This window comes from Sorex fumeus, unplaced genomic scaffold (genome assembly GCF_029834395.1).
Source record: "Sorex fumeus unplaced genomic scaffold, SorFum_2.1 ptg000015l, whole genome shotgun sequence".
NCBI classification, from domain to species: Eukaryota; Metazoa; Chordata; class Mammalia; order Eulipotyphla; family Soricidae; genus Sorex; species Sorex fumeus.
Genome location: NW_026606072.1, coordinates 4,837,243 through 4,857,065, shown reverse-complemented (window position 1 = coordinate 4,857,065; position 19,823 = coordinate 4,837,243). Strand labels below are relative to the sequence as shown.

The following is a 19,823-nucleotide window of genomic DNA, read 5'->3' as shown; positions in this document are numbered from 1 at the left end:
CTTTTTTTTTTTGCTTTTTTGGGTTACACCCAGCGATGCACAGGGGTTACTCCTGGCTTTGCACTCAGGAGTTACTCCTGGCGGTGCTCAGGGGACCATGTGGGATGCTGGGAATCGAACCTGGGTCAGCCGCGTGCAAGGCAAACGCCCTACCCGCCATGCTATCTCTCCAGCCCCAAGAGCTTTTTAAAAATGTCAGAATTAGCACACATCGTTCAAAACAAAATCATTGATATAATAGTCATGTTCTATTTCCCTGATGACCATCTTTTAAATTTTGAGTTTGCTTGGGTTTTGAGGTCACTCCCCGTCATGCTCAGGGCTTATGGCTCTACACTCAGGAATTATTCCTGGTGATAAACAGGAGACCATACAGGGTGCTGGGGATTATACTATTTCTCGGTTTCCTGCTGTACTATTTCTCCAGCTCCTTTTTATAAATTTTGAAATAAGTTTTGGGGGGACCATTGCTGGTGCTGCTTTAGAGCATGTGGTTCCAATCCACTGAGCCATCCCCTCACCCTTCAAATTTGAAATAATTTAAACTACAAAAAGTAATGCAAACTCCTAAAATTTTGGTCACATTGACCACTTTATAGTTTGTTCTCCCTTTATCCTATACTGTGCACAAAAACATAATTAGACTGAGCTGGTTGTTACATGTGATGCTTTTTTCCTTGTTAAAGTCAGTACAAAATGCATTTTCTTTATTTTTTTGTTTTGGAGCTACCTACAAAATGCATTTTCTAAAAGCACTGATAGTTTTCTTGGTGCCAGGGATTGAGACCAGGGTCTCACGCATGTAGACTTATATTTATTTTTTTTTGAACCATACCCAACTGTGTTCAGGACTTGCTCCTGCCTCTGTATTCAGAAAATACGCTTGCTTTGAGGATCATATGTTGTGCCAGAGATTGAATCTGGGTTGGCCACGTGCAAGGCAAGTCCCACTATACTATATCTTTGTATACACTGTACTATATCTCTAGCCCCTGTACTTCATTGTGTGTTTTTTGTTTTTAGGCCACTCACCCAGTGATGCTTAGGGGTTACTCCTGGCTCTGCACTCAGGAATTACTCAGGGGACCAATGGGATGCAGGGAATTGAACCAAGTCAGCTGTGTGCAAGGCAAGTGCCCTACCTGCTATACTATTTCTTCAACCCCATGTTCTTCATTCTTTTATGTCATTTTCGTTAATTTGGAAAACTTAGGTTTGCTCCTTTTTTTTCTTTTTGGGGTATACCTGGCAGTGCTCAGGACTGATTCCAGGCTCTGCACTGAGATATCAGTCCAGGTAGTGCTCCTGGGACTATATGGGGTACCAGTGCATGCAAGGCAATCACTCTATCCACTGTCCTGTTGCTCTTGCTTCAGGTTTACTCCTTTTTGGTTTGTTTTAGGACCACACCTGATATTACTCCTGATTCTGTGCTAAGACTCACTCCTGACAGTGCTTGGGGCCATTGAAGTGAGTGTGCAAAGCAAGCACTTTGCCATCATACTATCTCTCCAACCTCGTTTTTTTTTTTTTTTTCCCAGTATCAGGGATGGAACCCAGGTCTCACTGTTGAGCCAACTCCCTGATTTGCATTTTTTGGTTGGGTAATATTTATGTAATTTTATGCATTTTGTTTCTGTTGTATTTTGGGCCATACACGGTAGTATTCAGGGCTTACACTTGGCTCTGCACTCAGAGATAACTTCTGGGAATGCTCAAGCGACTATATGGGATGCTGGGGATTGAACCTTAGCCATGTTCAAGGCAAGCGCCCTACCTACTGTATTATCACTCCAGCCACATGATATGTTTTTAAGTTACCACAAACAGGAGCATAATGTGTGCATCTAATAGGCTAAAACATCTCTTTATTATTAGTGTTTTTTTTCAAACTGTGGAGATTGCGTAAATACTCTTTTATTTTGGGCCACACCTAGTGGTGCTCAGGGCTTACTCCTGGCTCTGCACTTAGGGATCATTCCTGGTGGGCTTGGACCATATGGGGCGCTGGGGCTAGAACACAGGACGGCCATGTGCAAGTCAAGCACCCTACTTGCTCTGTTATAGTTATTCCTACCTATGTAAATATTTCATTCCTCATCAGAATTTTACACTGTTTACCTGGTTTTAACATTCATTGACTAATACTGCTTTCTTTTACTCTGATGGCTGCAAAATGGAGATTCTCAACATTTACCACTTGTAAGTGTGGTTTCATTGATGGTCCTATTTTTTTTTCAAACATAGGAGTACTGCTATTTATTCAGCCATTGATTAAGCTGGTTGAATTGGGAATGAACTCCACATTACTTTTTTTTTTTTTTTTTTTTTTTTTTTTTGCTTTTTGGGTCACACCTGGCGATACAAAGGGGTTATTCCTGGCTCTGAACTCTGGAGTTACTCCTGGCGGTGCTCAGGGAACCATATGGGATGCTGGGAATCGAACCCGGGTCAGCCGCATGCAAGGCAAACGCCCTACCCGCTGGGCTATCTCTCCAGCCCCGCCACATTACTTTTTAAAATATTTTTTTAATTGGATATCCATGAGATTGACCATTACAAAGCTGTTCATAATTGGGTTTCAGTCATACAATGATCCAGCACACCCATCTCTCCACCAGTGTACACCTTCCACCACCAGTGTCCCCTGTCAGCACCATCTCCCAAACCCTCACCCTCTACCCTCTACTCCCAGCCTCCTTTTGTAGGAGGTACTTTCCTTCTTGCTCTTTCTTTCCTTTTCCTTTTATGCATTATGGTTTGCAATACAGGTACTAAGAGGTCATGGTGTTTGTTCAGGACATTCTATGTTTTTATTGGGATGGTAAGGCTGGAGTAGCTTTTCAGTTGGGTGGAAGCTATGGGGTGTGTGACTGCCAAGGCTTCTGGAAGTACAAGGAGGTGGTGGAAGGTGGCCCATCCCGACTCCAAGAAAGCCTGGAGATTTCAGTCACAAAACCCGCATACCATAATTTTTAGTAGATTATATCTTGAGACGGTGGAGTGAGACTAGGGGTATGATGGTTATTTTGGATTGTGGAAGCAAGTGGCTCCTAGGGGCTCCGCTTGGACAGGTCACCAGGTCAACCTGTCCCCCCTCTGATTTGCCCCAGTCTGTTCAGCTATGCATGGGTCTGAGATTAACTGTGGCTTTTGATCTCTTTCAAGATTTATCTATGGGTCTCTGAAATAAGGCCAATAAGTGACAGTGTATAGCTGAGCTGGAGGTGGTTTGTGAGCGTGACTTTCACATACCTAACTTTTGGGTGTTTAATTTCTTGGTTAACTTGGTCCCAAGTTGTTGGGGTTCAGCCAAAGGCACAGCGGCAATTTTGGGGTATCAGGAAGTCTGAAGGCACCATCAGGTTGCTGATGCACTCACCCCACAGGTACAGGTTGACGTATTGGTGGCACCATACCCCCCATTGATAGTCCTTTGAACTATTCCCTGGCCTAAAGCTCTTTCTTACAGCTAATGAATATCTTTTTTCCAAGTGTTTTATTGGAATTTGGCTCCAAAAAAAGATCTTCATATATTGCATTTATGTGTTACTTTTTAAATTTTGGGGGAGGCAGTTGTGCCACATATGATGGTGCTCAGGTTCTATTCCTGACTCTATGCTTACTCCTTGACAACGCTCAGACACCATATATGGTACTTGTGTTGAGCCAGGTTGAGTCAGACTCTTGCAGGAGAAGTATCTTATTTCCTGTACTAGCTCTCCACCCCCAAAGGGACTCTTTGGATTTCGGGTATGGCCCCAAAACAAAACAAACCAAAGAACATCTTCTGATGTACTACAAATCAACAATATTAGAAAACTAGCATTATGGGCTGGAGCGATAGCACAGCGGGTAGGGCATTTGCCTTGCACGCAGCCAACATGACTGACCCAAGTTCGGATTCCTCAGCCCCTTTCAGAGAGCAGGCAAGCTTCCGAGAGTATCTCACCCGCACGGCAAAGCCTGGCAAGCTACCCGTGACATATTCGATATGCCAAACACGATAACAAGTCTCACAATGTTACTGGGCCTGCTCGAGGAAATCGATGAACAATGGGAGGACAGTGACAGTGACAGATAGCAATTATAATTGCATTTATAACAGTCTAGCCCGGCAAGCTACTGAGAGTATCCTGCCCACACGGACAGAGCCTGGCAAGTTCCCCATGGCATTTTCCATATGCCAAAATCGGTAATGATAACAGGTCTCATTCCCCTGACCCTGAAAGAGCCTCCAATTGTTGGGAAAGATGAGTAAGGAGAGGCTGCTAAAATCTCAGGGCTGAGAGGAATAGAGATGTTACTGGTGCCCACTCAATTAAATCCGGAACAATGGGATGACATTGACAGTGATACAGTGTTAACAATCTAGCCTCTTTTCTTTTCCTGGTCTAATTTTTCTACTTGTTCTTTTTTTTTTTTCCCCCCCTGGGGGACGTGGAGGGCAGTCGGGGCTACACTTGGCAGTGCTCAGGCCTTGTTCCTGGTTCTGTGCTTAGGGATCACTTCTGGTGCTACTCAGGGTATTCTGTGGGGTGTCAGGAATCAAACTCAGTTGACTGCTTGCAAGGCAAGCACCTTACCCACTGTACTATGTCTCCAGCCCACAGTTGCCAATTAATTGTGCTCTGTAATGAAAGAATAAAGTTTATAATTACTCATTGTGTTTTTTGTACTTTTCCTTTTTCAGTTTTTTATGATTTTCATAATCTTGAAACTCTTGAAAATTACAGGTAAATGATTTTCTACAATACCCTCATTAAAGGTTTCTTAACCTGGTTCGTGGCATTCCCCATCATTTTCTACAGACTGAACTTGGGAACTTGTTGGGGCATCTACACACCATATTACTTCATACTTTCAATTGTTTTTTTTTTTGTTTGTATATTTTGTTGTAAAGGGGATTGCAGAGCTTCATTTTTATGTCAGTCCCTTTGAATTTTCTCTTGGCTTAAAGGCCAGGGAATTTTCACTACTTATGTGATGATTAAAGGCTTCCTGTCTGATTCTTCCAGGGTGTGAGATAGAAACTGTATTGCCTTTATGATCTTGATTTAAGAAATGTGTAGCCTTACTTCCATTTTACTCTTATTTGCAATAAGTATAGCACACCCCCACCCCCACCCCCGCAGGGGCACAGATTCAAATTATCAGTGAGAGATAGGCCAATAGAAACAATGTGTGGGATGTGAGATATTGTGGTTACTTTTGCATAATACCACTTTGAGAACAGATCACATAGAAAATTGGTTTCTGGGACTGTTGCTCAGTGGTCAAGCACATGCTTAATTTGTGTAAGGCCCTGGGTTTGATTCCTGGCTTCAAAAAAACAACAAAACAGTAAAGTTTGTTGTCACATTTCTTTTTATTTGATTTCTTTTTTATTTTTATAATCTGAGAAGTAACTTGTCATGAATGTTGATGTATTTTGCTTGATAATTAAAGGTATGAAATGAGATTACTGAGTGCCTCATCAATATCTTTCCTCCAAAAAGAGTTTAATTGAACTGATAATTTATAAAACTTCATAATCTTCTTACTATTATTGTTTTTACAGCATGTGAATTGTTAGTTAATTGGTCAGTGATATTTTAGAAACATGGAGATAAGATTAGAAGTTTTATCATCAACAAGTATCAAGCAGAAAAAACCTTGGCCACGAATCTCCTGGTTGGGACAAGTATGTTTTCCTTTTTTTCTACTAATTTTAATATGTGTTATTTGTATTCAGTTTTAATACTTGTTACTTGTGTTACTTGATTTACCTTTAAGACTTAAGAATGTTGTATGGTCTTAAATAAAACAGCATCTCCAGAAAGAGCACCTGATCACTAAATAGAATCTTATATTTGGTTTGTTTTTATTTTGTGAGCAGGTTAGCTTTTACAGAAGTTAAATGATCTGTTTACTAAAATGAATATTATAAACTTTTTTGCGGGGTGGCGGACCGACCATATTTGGTGTGCTCAGGGATCACTTCTGAATGGCTGGGGATTGAACTCGGGTTCGCCGCATGCAAGGCAAGATCCCTTAAGTATTTTAAACCTTTAGAATATATTTAAGAAGATTGATAATGTCACATATAAAAATGGAATACTTAAACCCCTGGCAGTGCTCAGGGAACCATATGGGATGCTGGGAATCGAACCCGGGTTGACCGCGTGCAAGGCAAATGCACTACCCGCTGTGCTATTGCTCCAGCCCCAAGAAACAATTTTTAAAATAGAATGAAAAAAATGTTTAAGTTGCTAAATCAATTTTGTTGTTCCTTTTATATTTTGTGGTACAAGTGAATGTATTAAACTTTGTTTTTCTTTTTGGGAAAATTCACTTTGAAAAGCAATTTAATCAGATTCTGGCATCACAGTCTCTTACATGTTTATTTCCTTAGGAACATGAAGCAGTTTTTCTTTTGGATGATAAATTCATAAATGAAATTAATTTGCTGTCAGGAAGGACAAAGAAGAAAATACCAAGTTTACAGCCATTGATAAAGGATGCTATTCTACTGACAACATCCAGTAATGGTTAAGTATTAACAGTATTTTCAGAAGTCTAGATTAATTGTCTTTTCAAATAACTTTGAGTAATTAAAGGAGATATTAGATAATAAGTATTATATTTTCTCTCTTTTTTTTTATATTTTCTCTTTTGGAAACAGATGCATGGTTAGCTGGTCTTCTTGCTACAGGGGAAATTTTCCTTTGGAACAAAGATCAAGATTGCTTAAAAACTGTACAACCCAATGATAAACCTAAGGAAATGATTAAAACTGTAGTAGGTGGGAATTAATTTTACTTATTAAAATTGGTTGAGTGGGACTGGGGAGATAACTACAGCAGGTAAGGTGCTTGCCTTGCACACAGACAACCCGTGTTTGATCCCGAGCTCTCCACATGGTTCCCTGAGCACCACTAGGTATGGCAACAAAACAAAACAAAAACATTTAACTTGATAAATGAGAGGTAATATTATTGGAGGTAGGGCATTTGCCTTGCACGCAGCCGACTCGGATTTGATCCCTGGCATCCCATATGGTCCCCCCCCACACCGCCAGGAGTAAAAGTCCTGAATGCAGAGCCAGAAGTAACTCCTGAGTATTGCTGGTTGTGATCAAGAAAGCAAAAAAAAAAAAAATCTTTGATAAATGAAGATAAATATATCATCTCCTTTTTTTACATTAAAAAAACGAGATCTCTGTATGTGTGAATTTCTTTATTTAAACATTTTTTTTTCCCCTTTTTTGTGTCACACCTAGAGATACACAGGGGTTACTCTTGGCTTTGCACTCAGGAATTACTCCTGGTGGTGCTCGGGAATACTGGGAATTGAACCCGGGTCAGCTGTGTGCAAGGCAGACACTCTTCCCGCTGTATTATTGCTCCAGCTCCAAACATATAAATTCTTTATATATTTCTGTGTATTTGCGGGAGGTGATGTTTAATTGTGATAGCATTTTCTTTTTCTTTTTGGGTCACACCCAGCAATACTCAGGGGTTACTCCTGGTTCTGCACTCAGGAATTTCTCCTGGTGGTGTGCGGGGGACCATATGGGATGCTGGGAATCGAACCCGGATTGACCGCGTGTAAAGCAAACGCCCTACCCGCTGTGCTATCATTTCAGCCCCAAATTGTGATAGCATTTTACAATATCACGCCACACCACTTGTGATACTAAGATAGATTCATCTTGAAGAAATAAATCTGGCATGCCTGACTTATCTGTGATAACGGTAGGTTTCGAATAGCACATAATACATACACTATCAGTGTTTCTCTCGGGACTTGGAAGTTATTGCTAGTGCCTTAGTTTTACATCCTTTTTTGTTTGTTTTCTTTTGTGTTTAGGCTACACCTGGAGATGTTTAAGGGTTACTCTTGGCTCTACTGCACTCAGGGATCATACCTGTAAATGCTTGGGGACCGTATGGCATGACAGGGATTGAACCTGGGTCAGCTGCAAGCAAGGCAAATGCTTTACCTACTGTAATATTGCTTTGGCCCAGTTTCATATCCTAATGAAACTCATTTAGCTTTCTTGTGGTCAGAATGAAAAAATTGCTCACTTTCTTGTGGATGGGAGAACTCAGAATTGAGGTTGATTACGTTTTTTTTTTTTCTCCCTAGGAAGCTCTTTGAAATTGTACCTGTATGTATCTGGAAATGGAGAAAGAGTTCTGCTTTTGACTCCTTCTGGATGCATATTTCTTTGGGAATATCTTGGATTTAGTAATATTTTATCTTCAAAAAGCTCTTCACTGATAGGTCATTGGTCCCAGATCCTACCTGAAGAAGGAGTTTGTTTGCCTTCCATTGAAGATAAAGAAGCTGTAGTGCATGCTGCTTTTATAAAGAATGAGGTAAATATTGAAATCAAGCAGGGTGTTACTGAGTTGATCTGATTTTAAGAACAGATACTATTTACGATGCTAGTTAGCAGAGTGCATAGTGGCATAGCTATATTTCTCTAGCCGTCATTAATTTCAAAATGTTTTGAAATTAAAGGTAAAAGGTAAAGGCCCTCCCGTTGATCGTCGATTTGCTCGAGCGGGCCCAGTAACGTCTCCATTGGAGACTTTGTTGTTACTGTGTCTGGCTTATCGAACACTCTCGGTAGCTTGCCGGGCTCTCCGAGAGGGGCGGAGGAATCGAACTCGGGTCGGCCATGTTGGCCCCTTGTAAGGCGAACGCCCTACCCGCTGTGCTATCGCTCCAGTTTTGAAATTACTGTGGAAAATGTATTTTTGTACTGGGAGTCGACAGAGCACAGTGAGTAGGGCACTGGCCTTGCACACAGCCAACCCAGGTTTTATCCCCAGCATCCCATATAGTACCAACCACTGCCAAGAGTGATTACTGAGTACTGAGCCAGAAGTAACCTTTCAGCATAACTAGGTGTGGCTTAAATAACAAACAGACAAAAAAGGTATTTTCGTATTGGTTACATTTGCTATTTCTTACCCGATTTGACGCAAGTTTAGTTACTTTGTAATTTTTGAGTTATTGGGCCACATCTTGCTGTGCTCAGAGATTGCTCCTGATTTTATGATCAGGGATCATTCCTGGCAAACATGGGGGCCATAGGGAGTGCCAGGGGATTAAACCCAGGTCCACAGCAAGCAAGATAAACTATCTGCTATAACTTGGGGGATTCTTAGTTAAATTTTTATAAACTTCTTGAGATGTGTTGGAATTTAACCAAAAAAAAAAAGTGGAGACTGTAACTTGCTTTCTTGTTTGAAACATGCCACTTGGCTTAGAAATAAACTACTTATCTGGTTTAATTTTAATAAAATTATAGCATCATCCTGGTGCCTTGTATTTGTTTTATTTATTATGAAAAATGTTTCATATATCTTGCTTTATTTTTATACTACACCCTAAAATATATGAAATTTGTCTACAGTTACTTGGAGACTGCTGCTTGTGTTCATTTGCTTTTTATTCTGGAGAATGTCTGAAGTTGTCATTTCTGGCAATTCGATGGCATGAGAATAGTTTTACATCTGTAAGGTGAGGTCAATGTTGCTCTTTGCCCCTTTTATTTTTACTTATTATTTTGGTCCTCCCAGACAGTATTTAGGGTGCCTGGGGTCCACCCCCCAGTCATCTTTTGGGCACTGCCAGCGGGTCAGCGCTCTGGCCAGCCAGGCTCCCGAGACATGATGCTTGGGAATAATCGTTTGAAAAGTGTTCATTTCCCAATATTTTATAAGTATCTTAATAAAGTAAGATTTATAACTGTCAGTTTCACTTTTGGAGATTTTACAAATAGGAGCTTTTACATAAATACTGCACTGTTTTATTTCATTTCTAAATGTTTAGTTAAGGAAGTTCTTTTCATTTTTTTTGTTGTTGTTGCTTTTTGTTTGTTTGTTTTTGGGCCACACTTGCTCTGCTCAGAGCTTACTTCTGTCTCTGTGCTCAGGACTCTCTCTTGGTGGGGCTTGAGGGACCATATCGGATGCTGGGGATCGAATTCAGATTGGCTTATGCAAGGCAAACACCTTAATTGCTGTACTATCGCTCCAGTCCTGTAGAAAGTTACTCCTATTTTATTTCTTGGACCTGAGGAAAATAAGATGAGTTAGGCTATGTTCTTGTCTTAAAGCTATGCAAAAAGATAGTTCTTGTCTGTAGATAACCCTAGTGTGATCCCCAGTACAGCACAGCAGGTCGTGCTCAGAGCTTACTCTTGGTTCTGACTCAGGGATTACTCCTGGTAGACTCAGGGAACCATGTTGGGTGCCAGAAACCCAATCTAGGTCAGCTGTGTGTACGGCAGATGCCTTACCCTCTGTACTGTTTGGCCTCTACTACTGTATCTAATGCTTAAGTGTTTGTCTTTTGTTTGTTTTTGATGCGACGGATTGAACACATGACCTCACACATGCAAGCCAAGTGGTCTACTACTGAGCTGTGTCTCCATCCTTGAGTGTTTTTCTATTCAGTATAGCTTTATTGGTGGAGGAAAGACTTTAGTGGGCTGGAGCTCATGTTTTACAGGTAGAAGTTACACACAGGTTCGATCACTGGAAACACATAGTCCCTGGAGCAGGACTGGGAGTGAGCCCTGAGTACTGAGCTGTGAGTCGAACCCATCCCTGCTGATTGTGATCCAAAAATGAAAAGGAAAAAAAATAATTTTATTGGGATGAGGATGTAGTTCAGTGGTAGAGCATTTGCCTTGCATGTGTGATGCCCCGGGTTTCATCCCTGACTCTGAAGAAAAAAAAAGTTACAAAACCATTTTATTTAGGGGAGGGAATGTAACTCAGTAATAGAGTCCATGCTTGCATTATAACTTCCTTATTTTGATCCTCAGCATTCAAGAAAGTAAATCTGCTGGCTAGGGAGAAAATACAGGAGTTAGGGACACATGATTTGCTTTGCATTCTTGGGATCCCAGTTTGCTCCCCCCCCCCCTTTTTTTTGTTTTTGTTTTGGTGCCACACTCAGTTAGGCTCAGGACTACTCCTCACTACACTCAGGGATTGTACTCAGAATTACAAGGGAAATGCCTTACTCACTATACTATCTCTTAACCCCCTTGTGACTCAGTTCGATCCTTTCCATCACACGCCTCCCACACAGAAATGCCAGGTCTGGCCCTGGTGGCCCCTGAGCACCACTGGTGTGGCTGTCTGTTCTCTGCCATTGAGGACTCTAACAATGAATTGTGTCCGGCCCGAATGACCAAGTGTTGATCCTGGGTCCCTTTTGATTGGGAGACCCAGAACAAAACAAAGCTTTGTTTGAGGGTTGGGACTAAAACTCAAGGACTGGAGCATATACTTCATATACAGGAAATTGGTTCCACACGATCCCCTGAGTAAGGTCTAAGTAACCCCTAAGCACTAGCACTGACCTGTTAGTATTCCCTGCATACCATAACGTGTAGCCTCTCTCTCACCATTAAAGACCTTTTTTTTTTCTTTTTGGGTCACACCTGGTGATACACAGGGGTTACTCCTGGCTTTGCACTCAGGAATTCCTCCTAGTGGTGCTTGGGGGACCATATGGGATGCTGGGAATCGAACCCAGGTCAACTGCATGCAAGGCAAATGCCCTACCTGCTGTACTATTGCCCCAGTCCCCTTATTTATTGTTAAAAGCTGAGCATCGAGACTCCAATAAGAGTCCAAAACTTGCTGAGCATGTGACTCAGTGGTAGAACACAGGCTTTGTGGAGAACCTATGTTTAGTCTGGATGCCACACAGCAGGAGAGTGCTTGCCATGCATGTGTGGGACCCTGGGTTTGATCTTCAGCACCATAATCATAAAATAAAATAAAGTAGATTTTTGTTTGTTTGTTTGTTTTTTGGTCACACCTTGCAGTGCTCGGAGCTTACTCCTGTTGCTACACAGTGGGACTTGGGAAATCATATGTGGTGCCAAGTTAGCCACCTACCTGCTGTACTGTTATTCTGGCCCCCCAAGAAATAGATCTTAAAGAAATTAGAACATGTAACATACTAATCAAATGCTTTATATGCGAGAGGACCAGATTTGATCCTGGGCACTCCATGGTCCCCTGAGTGATCCCTGGGTGGGACCATTGGATGAGATCAATAAAAAACAAAATACCAAAAAAAAAAAAAAACCTTTGAAAAGTTTACAGTAGGTGCCAGAGAGATAGTACAGTGGGTAGGGCATTTGCCTTGTACGCAGTTGACCCGGAATCAATCCCTGGCATGCTGTATGGTCCCCAGAGCAATGCTAATAATAATTCCTGATTGAGTGCAGAGCGAGGAGTAACCCCTGAGCATCGCCAGGTATGACACAGGCAAAGAAAAAAAAAAGTTTGCAGTAATTGGAGCAGTCGTACAGCATATAGGGCACTTACCTTGCACATGGCTGACACGGGTTTGATCCCTGGAACTCCATATGGTTCCCTGAGCCTGCCAGGAGTGATCCCTTAGCGCAGAGCCAGGAGTAAGCTCTTAGTTCTGCTAGGTATGGCCCCCAAACAAAGGAAAATTGTAGGATAACATTGGTTTGCCCTTCCTCCCTGGCTGCAGGGAGCTTGGGTTTGTTGATTGCTCTCCCAACCTGTCAATTACCTTTGCCTCCTGATCAGACTCTGCTGACTTATAAATACTGTTTTTCTCTTCTCCTTAATGTCTTTTGCATAGTTAGTTACTTCAGAGCAATTATCTTTTGTATGGAAAAAGGGAGACAATTAAAAAGACATGCTTTTGTAACTTGGGAGTTAATTGACTCTATGTAATATTACCTCCTGGACATCAGCTCTCTCAACTTAAGCCTCAGTTGTTCTTACTTCCTAGATCCCCAAAAGTAGGGTCCCAACTAGGGACTGGATGGACCCAGGGCAAGCTGTGATCTACCCTGGATTCGAAATGGGCCCTGCCAAAGTTCCATAATGCTTAACTATAAGTTAAGAGCATCATCCTGGACGAATTCTGTGATGATCCAAAAAGTAGTAACTACATTTGGACCCTGCTAGGGTTAGGAAAGATTAATCTGTCTTGAGCACTGTAGTCTGAGATCTATAGCGAGATGCCCCCAGGAGAGCTGCTCTACAAGCTGAATGTACCTCTTACTGTGTCCATACAAAATAACTAATATGAAGAAGTAGAATTAAGATGTTAAGATGTCAATTAAGTTATTGGACTAAGGAGAGGAGAAACACCCCTAGGTGTTACTTCCCTCCCTTGTGCAGGATCTGCAATCCGAAGGGCTTTTGATATGTTGATTGTGCTACTGGGTGGAGTGTGGTGGCTACCCCCAATGCTGGGGAGTTGGAGAGAGACTAGAGAGAGACCAGGGCAGCAAGATGGAGCACAGAGAGAGACTAGCAAGGGGGACAGAGAGAGAAGAATGTAGAGGAAGAATGCAGGAGCAGGAGTGTGGAGAGAAGAGAGAGACCAGGGCAGCAAGATGGAGTGTGGAGAGATGAACGGGAGAGACAGAAGGAGACGGGAAGGAGGGGCAGTGTGAGAATAGAATGAGGGGCTTAGAGAGATTGGAACAGGAGCGTGGGGAGTATGGAATAACACACCTGATCACCAACCAGTCTGGTACTCGTTTTCTCCTTAATCCGCCCATGGCATCAATTGTCCCAGTTGGAGTGTGGCGTGAGTCCACCAAACGCAGGTGGTCAGAGACAGAGATAGAGACAGACACAGACAGACACAGACAGAGACAGAGAACCACGGGGCTTTTCCTAGCCACCTGGAGTTTATACAGCAAATAAAAATTGATAATACCTATGTGAGACAATAAAATAGGAACATAGTATTATTTTAAAAAATCTTATTTTTTTTTATATGGGCCACACCTGGCATGGGAGCCATCTGGTGCTGGCAAATGAACTCAGTCTTTCATATGCTAGGCATGTGCTGTTATACTTAAACCATATTCTTAGCTCAAAAATATGATTGTTATGCTTTTATTTTTTTCTCTTTTAATTTTCATGCTGTAGTAGTTTATTAAGATATTTGTTTAAAGTGAAATGAGCAAATCTATAGTGTGTACCTGATAGTCTTAGTAACTGTCTGTGTGATAATTACATACAGAGGGATTGAAGAGATAGTACAGGGGATAAGGCAATTGCCTTGCAGGTGGATAACCCTGGTTCAGTCCCGAGGACACATGGTATCCCCCAAGCACCTTCTGAGTATAGAGACAGGAATAGTCCCTTGAATACTTATAATTGTGGTCCAATAACCAAGATCCCCCCCCCCCAGATATTCATAATATTGCCACTATCCTAAAATTCTCCTCATTTCTCCTGTTTAATTCCTTAAAAATATTTGCTATCATGTAGAGATATGTATATGCAAACATTTAGTGGAAGCAGATGTTTTTTGGAAATGGCTAAAGAATATAACTCCAATTTCAAAAACTTAGATATTGACCCTATTTAATTGGTGAGTACTGTGCATGAATGTTCTGAGTGATCATTATAAGATCTATTATTAGGAATTTAGTTGGATCCTTAAATTTTTTTGTAATGGATTATTTATTCAGTTTAAAGTCACTGTACTACCTGTTTTTTTTTTTAATTATTTCATTAATTTCGTAGATCATTGCCATTCCATGTTCATTGGGCACAGCAAGAGTGTATTCTGTGCAGGTTAACTCCTAAATGTGAATCAGTGAAGTCAAGAGGAGGTCTGATTTCTGCCTTTTCAAGAGATGGCCTGACCCTTGCAGTAGCTCTTAATCAGAAAGATCCAAAGGTCAGTAAATGTAATGTCTTGGAAAGTAACTTATAAGAATGAGGGTCTTTTTTCCTTTTTGGGCCACATCCAGCTATGCTTAGGGGTTACTCCTGGCTCTGCACTCAGGAATTATTCCTGGCGGTGTTTGGGGGACCATATGGAATGCCAGGGATTGAACCCGGGTTGGCCGTGTGCAAGGCAAATGCCCTACCCTCTGTTCTATTGCTCCGGCCCATATGAATGAGTCTTGTCTAGTTTTGAGCCCCACATCCTTAGGAATACAGTGCTTTTTTCCCCCTCTAAACATTACTTTCGGGGTGGAGCAGTAGTACGTCAGGTAGAACTCTTGCCTTGCACACAGCTGACTTGGGTTCTTTCCTCAGCATTCCACATGTTCCCCCAAGACGACAGATTTATTCTTGAGTACTGAGCCAGGAGTAAGCCCTGAATACTGCTGGGTGTGTTCCACAGAGCAAACAAAACAAAAACCCCAATACGTTATAGACACTTTTTCCCATTTTTGATTTATTATAATTTAGATCACATGTTTACAATAGTGTTAATGGTTTTATGGTTTTTATGTATACAGTTACTGCACCTCATCACCACCATGACCGAGACCCTCCTCCAGTGTCCTAACAATATCCTGGTGTCACTTTAGTCAGCCTTTTCCTTGCTTCAGCCCTGTTTGGGAATCTGGGGTTTTTAATCCAGGCCAAGGGGTGGTTGTCATTCAGTTCTGTCACTTCTTTTGTTTTGTCTGTCTACCATCTGGTTTTGTCCTCCTTCTGACATTTTTTTTTTTCAGTTTTAGTTTTGGGGTCATTCCTGGCAATACTCAGGGGTCATTCCTGCTTTGCACTCAGGAATTACTCCTGACAGTGCCTGTGGAACCATATGGGATGCCAGGTATCGAACTCAGGTTGGATGTGTGTATGACAAGCACCTTACCTGCTGTACTATCTTTCTAGTCCCATTATTTCACTTAACATTATTCCCTCCAGTTTCATCTAAGTTGCAATAAGTCTCTAAATCTCATATCTGTTCTTTAAGTTGTTTTCTGATCTAACTTTATATTATAGCACTGTAGCACTGTTGTCCCATTGTTCATTGATTTGCTCGAGTGGGCACCAGTAATTCTCCATTGTGAGACTTGTTGTTACTGGTTTTGACATATAGAATATGCCACGGGAGCTTGCCAGGCTCTGCCATGCAGGCGGGCTCGGTAGCTTGTCGGGCTCTCCAAGAGGGACGGAGAAATAGAACCTAGGTCAGCCACATTTAAGGCAAATGCCCTACCCACTGTGCTATTGCTTCAGCCCAATTTTATATTATGAATTGGTAAAATTATTTACATCAGCTGCTATAAGTTTCAAAAGTTGGCCTTCAGAAGATAAAAAAGAAAAACGGGAAAAGGAGGAAATAAGGGAAAAGTGTCAGCTGAAGTTTTAAAAATGGTTTGTAAAATACAGAAAGATTACAGATGGTCAAGATTGCCTTGCCAGTTGGTAAGACTAACTAGTTATTTTTTTTTTGCATTATAATAGGTGTCCTGGTTCTCCAGAATTATGAGTAATGACTAAAGTAAAATAACTTTGATATTCCTTCTTGTCTTCTTTCTTTATAGGCAACTCAGGTATTATTTATAAACACACTCAAGCTTGTTACTCTCTCTGGTAGCCTTAAGGGCTGTAGTAATAAAAATCCTCTGCTTCCAGCTACACTCGTCAGGTGAGACCTTATTCATGTTTGCAAGTAGTATTTTTTAATTTTTTCCTAACAGTTTACTATGTGTAAAGCTGACAGTTTACTTAAACATGTATTTAAACATGTACTTAAACATGTATTTTTTTAGACAGATAAAATAAATTTCAGTAGTTAATAGATAGCATTATATCAGGAAAGACAAATATTCTAATGAAAGGATGGAAGATTTCTTTTTATTTCTTTAGATTTTTCTTTTCTTTCTATGCTATCTCAGGAGGAGTGGTATCATAAATGGGTAGATAAAATTTTGGTTTAGTTAGAGAGCCTGAAATAATTGGGGGTCATCATATGCTTAGGGAGGTTAAGGTATTTTGCAGTCTTTTAAGCAAAACCTACATTTTCTGCATTGGAGTCAGTGGCAAAAAAATTAGTGATTTGGATGGCACAGTTCAGGAGCCACACACCAGAAATTACTACTAGAATCTATATAGGATTATAGAATAGGAAGTTTCCCCTAATTATTTTAATATTTTTTGTGTGTATGTGTCTGTTCCCTGAATTTACAAAATTTAGGTTCATCTAGCTCTGCCTCTTCATTTTTTTTTTTCCTTTCGCATGAGTTCCCTTCCAGAGTACTACTGGACTCAGTTCAATGGACTGTTTGGCCCAGGTGTCCTTAATTCACATGAAGATCTACTTTCTGCTCCCATAAAACAATAAGATGACCTGAGAGTTAAGTGGTAGAGAAGGAATCTGCTCCTGAATGAAAGTCTAGCAGGCTTTGTATAGAAAGACTTTTTTTTAATTTCAATTAATTGTTTCTAATTAATTTTTTTGTGTTTTGAGCCACACCTTGTGCTGAGGGGCTCCTCCTGGCTGAATACTCAGGGATGAGGTAGTGTTAGGGATCAAAGCTAACTCTTCCACCTCTCTCTCCCTGACCCTGGAATCAACCTTTGAATATATCAGTAGCTCTTGGTGGTGGACTCCAATTGGATTAAAATTTGTTCGAATTAAAATGTAATTGATGGGCTAGAGAGCATTTTTCATGTAGGAGGTCCAGGATCCCTAGGAGCACATGGTACCCTGAGTATCACTGGAACATTTTCTGAATACAGAGCTGGAACTAGCCACTGAGCACCATCAGTGTGGCCCCCAAACCTCTAAAATAAAAAATAAAATAAAATGTGAGTTACTAAACAGCTTAACTCTTGTTTTTGTTTTTGAACCACGAAAGCGGTGCTGAGGTCTTACTCCTGGCTCTGCACTCAGGATAATTCCTCTGGATGCTTGGGGGACCGTGTGGGGTGCTGGGGAATCATACCTGGTTGCATGACTGTAAAGCTGAACCCTTTTAGGGAAAAATTTCATGTTATATATGTTGTTTATAAGTCTAAGTAAATGAATGGTTTTTCTCTTCTCTCTTCTCTTCTCTTCTCTTCTCTTCTCTTCTCTTCTCTTCTCTTCTCTTCTCTTCTCTTCTCTCTCTCTGAAGTACATTTATTAACAAATTTCCTTTTCATACCTTTTTTCCTGGGAGGGAAATACTTTAAGTACACTTTGTAAATAAATGCTAACTATTGTTTGTCTCCAGTTTTTGAAGTGTATCACCTTGCCAGGTATAGCTCATTGTAAGTTATCAAAGAAACTGTTTAGAGAGTGTTTTCTAAATATGTTCTCTTGCTTTTCCTAGATCCTACTGGGTGGGTGATATCAGCTGGACTCATGATAGTCTTTTTCTGGCTTGTATGTTAAGACGTGGCTCCCTGGTTTTATTGACCTGCCAAGGTGAATTGCTAACATTAGTAACATTTGGTTGCTCTATAGAATTTGGACCGGCAGAATTTATACCTCTTCACCCACTAATAACATATAGGTGAGATATTTGAATCATTTCAGCTGGAAATTTTTCTCCTTTAGTATTATTTTTATGATTTAGTTTGTTTAAAAATTTTAATTTTTTAATTGTCTTATTCTTCCTTTGGAGTCTGTTATCTCAATATCTGTTTCTGATTTATAGTTTTCTTCTATTTTCTTTTTTTGTGGCTTAATCCTGGTGAAAGTTTGACATTGTGATTATGTAAGTATAACTTAAGTATTTAATTGTGCTTAAGGTTATCTTCTTTGATATAAAATTTAATAAAGGTTCAGGGATGTATTTTCATGGTGGAGAGCATGCCTTGATATATATGGTCCTGGGTTCAATCCCTAGCATCAAAAATGTTAAACCATTTTCATTTATTGTTTTAGAAGAACTCTTTAATGCCTTAAAAACTCATACTCGGATCATGGATTTTTCTACTTCCAAAAGAAAAGTTATTAGACATAAATATAATATTTTACAATCTGTGTTTTAAATTTACCTTTTTCAGTGCTGGGTGTTGAACACAGGGCCTCACACATGCTGTGAAGTTGCTCTCCTCGGTTTTTCCTCAGCATTGAGTCATGTCACTGGCCTGTTTTCATTTTTAATTGAGAGATGGGGTAGTACTTTGACTTAGGAGTCAGAAAGATACAAATATTAGTCCTTCTGTTTAATAGTTGTGGAACTATCAGAGTTAGAGAGAGAATACAGTAAGCAGCATGCTTCACCTTACATATGGCCCACCTGTGTTCAACCTCTGGCACCACACATGGTCCCCTTGGCACTTCCAGGAGTAGATCCCTGAGTGTAGAACCAGAACTTAAGTTCTGAGCACCCATCAGTTGTTCCATAAAAACAGAACAGAACAAAACAAATTTGTTCGACCTTCAGAAAGTTATTCTTTAAGCCTCTTTCTGTTTCTTTCTGAAGCAAAGAGGACAGTAAGAATCTCAGATTGGAGGGAGTAAAATAAGAGAATACATGATTATAAATGTATTTAGCACTGTCTGACATGAAGTAAGTGCTCCATAAACATTTTTGTTATTGATGTTGGTATTTTTGGATGTGTGCATATACACATATATAAGTTATAATATAAAAATTTAAAAGATATCTGAAATTATCCATTTATTTACCTTTGCAAAAGGAAACTGAGAGTATGTTCTTGATTATAGATAGTTGAAAGTGATATTTGGACTGGAGGAACATGTCACGGTGTTCAGTGCAGGCTTTACAGGTGTGATCCTCAGCACTATATGTTCCACCTGCAGTAGATGGGAGTTTTTCCCCAAGCTCTGTCTATTTGATCCAAAACAAATAAAACAAATGTAAACAAGAACAAAAACCATTGGGGGGGGGGTTGTTTTTTGTCTTTGTCTTTGTGCCACACCTGGCAGTACTCAGGGCTTGCTCCTAGCTCTTGGCTCAGGATCACTTCTGGTGGACTCATGGGACCATATCAAGTGTCAGCGATCAAGTCCAGGCCTGCTGTAAGCAAGGCAAGTTCCCTACTCAATGTACTGTCTCTCTGGCTCCAGCAATAAAAGCAATCTTATTTTTC

At 40.6% G+C, this 19,823-nt stretch overlaps 1 protein-coding gene across 1 annotated transcript in view; it reads left to right on the top strand.

Annotated features, from left to right (window-relative positions):
- The first annotated feature begins 5,558 nt into the window (after positions 1-5,558).
- CPLANE1 (ciliogenesis and planar polarity effector complex subunit 1) overlaps positions 5,559-19,823 on the top strand; it is a 114,522-nt gene continuing 100,257 nt past the window's right edge. Inside the window, exons 1-8 of the mRNA XM_056112091.1 lie at positions 5,559-5,683; positions 6,395-6,530; positions 6,665-6,784; positions 8,131-8,363; positions 9,410-9,516; positions 14,553-14,709; positions 16,319-16,422; positions 18,092-18,274. Coding sequence (XP_055968066.1) covers positions 5,603-5,683; positions 6,395-6,530; positions 6,665-6,784; positions 8,131-8,363; positions 9,410-9,516; positions 14,553-14,709; positions 16,319-16,422; positions 18,092-18,274 — 1,121 coding nt within the window. The 5' untranslated portion in view covers positions 5,559-5,602. The remainder of the gene's footprint in view (positions 5,684-6,394; positions 6,531-6,664; positions 6,785-8,130; positions 8,364-9,409; positions 9,517-14,552; positions 14,710-16,318; positions 16,423-18,091; positions 18,275-19,823) is intronic.